The sequence below is a fragment of the Asparagus officinalis genome, chromosome 3, assembly GCF_001876935.1.
Source record: "Asparagus officinalis chromosome 3, Aspof.V1, whole genome shotgun sequence".
Classification (NCBI taxonomy): domain Eukaryota; kingdom Viridiplantae; phylum Streptophyta; class Magnoliopsida; order Asparagales; family Asparagaceae; genus Asparagus; species Asparagus officinalis.
In genome coordinates this window covers 11,410,199-11,414,474 of record NC_033796.1, presented here as the reverse complement: position 1 = coordinate 11,414,474, position 4,276 = coordinate 11,410,199, and the positions used below count along the sequence as shown (strand labels likewise).

The 4,276-nt window shown below is 36.2% G+C and overlaps 1 protein-coding gene across 2 annotated transcripts; it reads left to right on the top strand.

Moving 5' to 3' along the window:
* On the top strand, positions 1-3,744 carry LOC109832994 (EKC/KEOPS complex subunit bud32). Of its 2 annotated transcripts, none has more exons than XM_020400513.1 (7): positions 1-65; positions 915-990; positions 1,077-1,190; positions 1,477-1,755; positions 1,886-1,999; positions 3,235-3,307; positions 3,396-3,744. In XM_020400513.1, exons 2-7 carry the CDS (start codon positions 919-921, stop codon positions 3,431-3,433), a joined length of 690 nt encoding a protein of 229 aa, XP_020256102.1. In that variant the 5' UTR covers positions 1-65; positions 915-918; the 3' UTR covers positions 3,434-3,744. The 2 variants fall into 2 exon arrangements, with proteins under 2 accessions (XP_020256102.1, XP_020256101.1); XM_020400512.1 differs by having other exon boundaries at positions 890-990.

Below are 4,276 nucleotides of genomic sequence, written 5' to 3'. Positions count from 1 at the left end.
TTCCTCTCTCTAACGCCTTTAGATTTCAAAGCCCTTCGAAGGTCTCGGCTCTAGCAGTAAAGGAGGTATGGCATCAATCTCTACGCTGTATTTATCAAAAAGTTGGAACTTTGAATCCTAAAACTCACTTTTTTGATTAGACGAATTGAAATCGTTGTTGTTGTATCTTTGTTCTTTTGGGATGCAATCCAGGTGTTTGATGTTTTACCCCAATGGACCAAATGTTTCTCCCTCAATTTCACACACACACACACACAGAAAGCGTTAACTTGATGGTTAATCTTTCGCCTAATCTGATTCAATTAACCAAATGTGAAACATGGGGTAAACCTTTAAAAGGACCATCTTTTTTTTCTCTACACATTTGTTAGTAGCTTTATATATTTTTCATGTTAAGAATAGGAAAATTGGAAAGCACATGTATCAACTCCTCGGATGGCTAGGTTACGTGTATATGTGCTAGCATTTGGGAATTTTATTCTTATGATTGTCATTAGTACATGCCCGCAAAAACTATGAGACATGGCCATCTTGGTGAATTGAGAAATGTTTGTTCGTGTAAGTTGGCATAATACTGGAAGCTACATAAAAGTATCTGGATATTTGGTGTAGTATTGGAAGGGAACATTATAATTTTGGTTTTAAGATGTACCTTCTTGATACTTTATCATTTTGATATATCGTCCGCTCCCCAAATCTTCAATATTTTATTAACTTATTAAAATCATTAAATTATCTCAAATATCCACCAAAATCACTGAAGTATTCTAGTTCCTACTTATTTTCATTCCCCCATTTCTGATATTCAGGCAGAAAATATTTTTTTTACACTTTATAATGGTATTAATTTATCTGTTCTATGATTGTTCTCTGCCTGTGATCTTTACAGACTATTCTGTTCTTCATCTACATAGTTTGATGGAGATTGATCAGGATCAAAAGGAGCAAAATGAGGGCTTTGGTGTGTTGGTCAAGCAAGGGGCAGAAGCTGTGTGTTATTAGCTTTTCCAAACTCATTCTTTGTCTTCCTTTTTTTTCCAACTTCATGATTTTGATTATGGTCGGTGTTGTTCCAGAGGGTGTTTGAATCGACCTTTGTTGGGCGTAGATCCATTGTGAAAGAACGTTTTTCAAAGAAGTACAGGCATCCAACCCTTGACGCAAAATTAACTCTTAAGCGTCTGAATGCGGTAAGTTTCTTTAAATGGATTCACCCACATTCCTGAATTAGCGGTTCCATTTATTTATGCATTGAGTAATTGCTTATATCAGATTAATATCTAAAACATTCCCTGCAGTGTTACAAATTGATCACTTTGTTCTCTACTTATGTTTGATTCGATCTATATCTATGCTGTAACTTGCCTCTGTAATCGTTCACTGCTACGTGCAGCAATTTATTTTTTGTCATTACTGTTACCTACTTTTAAATATTTAGAATCTTAATACATATTTTGTCGCTGTTATTTGGTGCAGGAAGCTCGTTGTATGGTGAAAGCAAGAAAACTTGGTGTACCAACTCCAGTGCTGTATGCAGTTGACCCATTGCTGCATACTCTAACCTTTGAGTTTGTGGATGGGCCGGCTGTGAAGGAAGTACTCCTGGACTACGGGGCAAATGGTATAATCGAGGAGCGAATGAATGACATTGCCATCCAAATAGGTGATGCAGTTGGAAAATTACATGATGGAGGTCTCGTGCATGGTGACTTGACAACCTCAAATATGTTAATCAGGAGAGAGACCAATCAGCTGGTAATACCCAAGTCACACTTTTTCTGGTCCTGCAAGGCAAATTTATTTTATCACTTGCAACATTTTACGTTGCATCTTTTACTCCTGTTGTAATCATATTACATGAATTAAATTATATATGTATTCACAGGTTTTAATTGACTTTGGCCTGAGTTTTACGTCAACTCTTCCAGAGGATAAAGCTGTAGATTTGTATGTGTTAGAAAGAGCCTTGTTGTCAATGCACTCATCATGTGGCAATGTGGTAAGCCAAGTGCTTTATGAAGCTCATTAAAATCTTGTGATTGGTTTATATGTTTAAGTTGCACAGAGATTTATGTCGTCATCACACAGTGCACATCTGCAGAGAAAATAAAAATATGCACCATCATCATTGTCACCTAAGTATAAGATCTTCTCCATGATAATGGAGTTAGATATGGACCAGGAGTCTATAATAGACCCAAAAAAGTTTGAACCAATCTTTTGATGTGTCATCAATGTGACATCAACTTCTTGGTTTGCAGGACAAGGGTTTTTTCCATGGGAAAGGGGCTCTTTGTAAATCAAAATGCAAAGTTTGTGTAGGAAAATTACTCGTGGAATAGTAAATTGATGATAACTTATAGCTGAAGGCTAAAATCCGTGAAATGAAACTTGTTTCCATGATAAACTGGTAAAATTCATTCTGTCACTATTTTGGCAGCATTGTGTCCTGCTACTTGGGCCGATGGATCTGTACACATCTCTAGACATAGAATTGCACTTATGAATATTACTATTTAAAACACTCCCCTGAAAATACTAATCCGGATCATTCAACCCTATCCATAGTGCCTCCTTTTCCGGTTAGACAAAATGGTGACTCAATATTTTTAAATAGTATTATGCATGTGAATTCATGGAACTTATGGTGTCATTTTGATAATTAACAAGAGTCCTTCAATCTAAATTGTGTCAAGGACTTTATGGTGTTATTTTGATAATTAACAAGAGTCCTTCAATCGTTTACATTATTGACATATTAGTTAATTTTATATGTCTTCATATGTTTATTTAGAACATACTGCCATCTTGTATAATAATTGGTAATATTGTTCGCTTTAGTACCACACGCACCATTCCCACTATTCTGCTCTGTTCACGTTCTCATATTACAAGTCTAAGCATACTCTGAATCAGAGTGCAGGGTTACGTACCCAGAGATCACATATTAGCTATAGCTTATTAATGCCCCTTGGATTCTACTATCCCCCAAGTTCAATCAAGTCAATGATCTTCAATACTGTCATGATATCCTTCATATAAGTCATCTCACATTGTTGCTCTTTATCCTGGTCGTTTTCAATTCTGCATCCTTGCTGTTGACAGACAACAGTTTATCTTCGAAGCTGAGATTAGAATGTTTTTTTTCATAAGGTTATTATCAGTAATGTCTATAAAAAATAAAAAATAAATTTGCCGACAGGTACTGTCTCATTGTTTTTCATTATTGAGCAGATGGATAGAATACTCTCTGCATATCGGAAGTCTTCAAAACAGTGGTGCTCCACACTCAACAAGCTAGCTCAAGGTGTGAACTTCTTCTCTACTTTCTTTCTGTTTATTCCTGACATGTTTCAAGTATTTTGATTTATATCATTCTTTTTCAATCTTCACAGTGAGACAACGAGGTCGAAAGCGCACAATGATAGGATGAGCGTTCTTCAACAATTATTATGCGACATGTGGAATTCTTAAGCATCCAGTCAGAATACCACTATAATTTACCTTCGGTATGTGTGCCAATGATAATATTATACTATTTCTGTTATTCGGAGAAGACGTGATTATTTAAACGATATGTAGCAAAACTATTGTAATCTCCAATGACAATATTCACGTGAAAGCTGTTGAATCAGTGGGCTTCTACCTTCTGAATACAATTCTCTATTGCTTGATGCTTGAGCTCATCCTCTTATTATCATCAGTTCAGCCTTTACAGTATTCAATGAAATTTTCCCCCATATATTATCTTGATGAGAAGTAGTGAGCGATATTACAGAATGCATTTTTAATCGTCCTTCGCAATTCTACTGTCAAAATCTGGTTGTTGGTACCATAGATGCTGAAATCTGAACAAATGTCAATATGTCGTGTGTTCATCATTGAGTTGATAAAAACTTACACACTAAGCTGAAATACTTTCTCTATGTTGTGTTTTTCCATGTGGGGTTGATATTGTCATTTCAGGTTTCAATTTTTTGGTGGTGCTCTTGATAATTAATGTTGGTAGTTAGGATTGTGTTTGGTTTATTTCTACATAACTCAAAACTTCGAAACGATATATAGGAATGGAGAGCGACTTCTCAACGGTAAACAGCTGAGAAAGAGCTCTCCTCCAATTTTTTTCTCACTTGGTGACCTGCTGTTTAGATGTTTTTGTACATTACCCTGTGGAACACTGAAGCCTGTACGGTGATGCGGCATGCCTGACACGCGTCGCTTACGTGCGCGACAACACGCGTTGTGTATGTACCAGACATGAATATTTCTTGGCTTG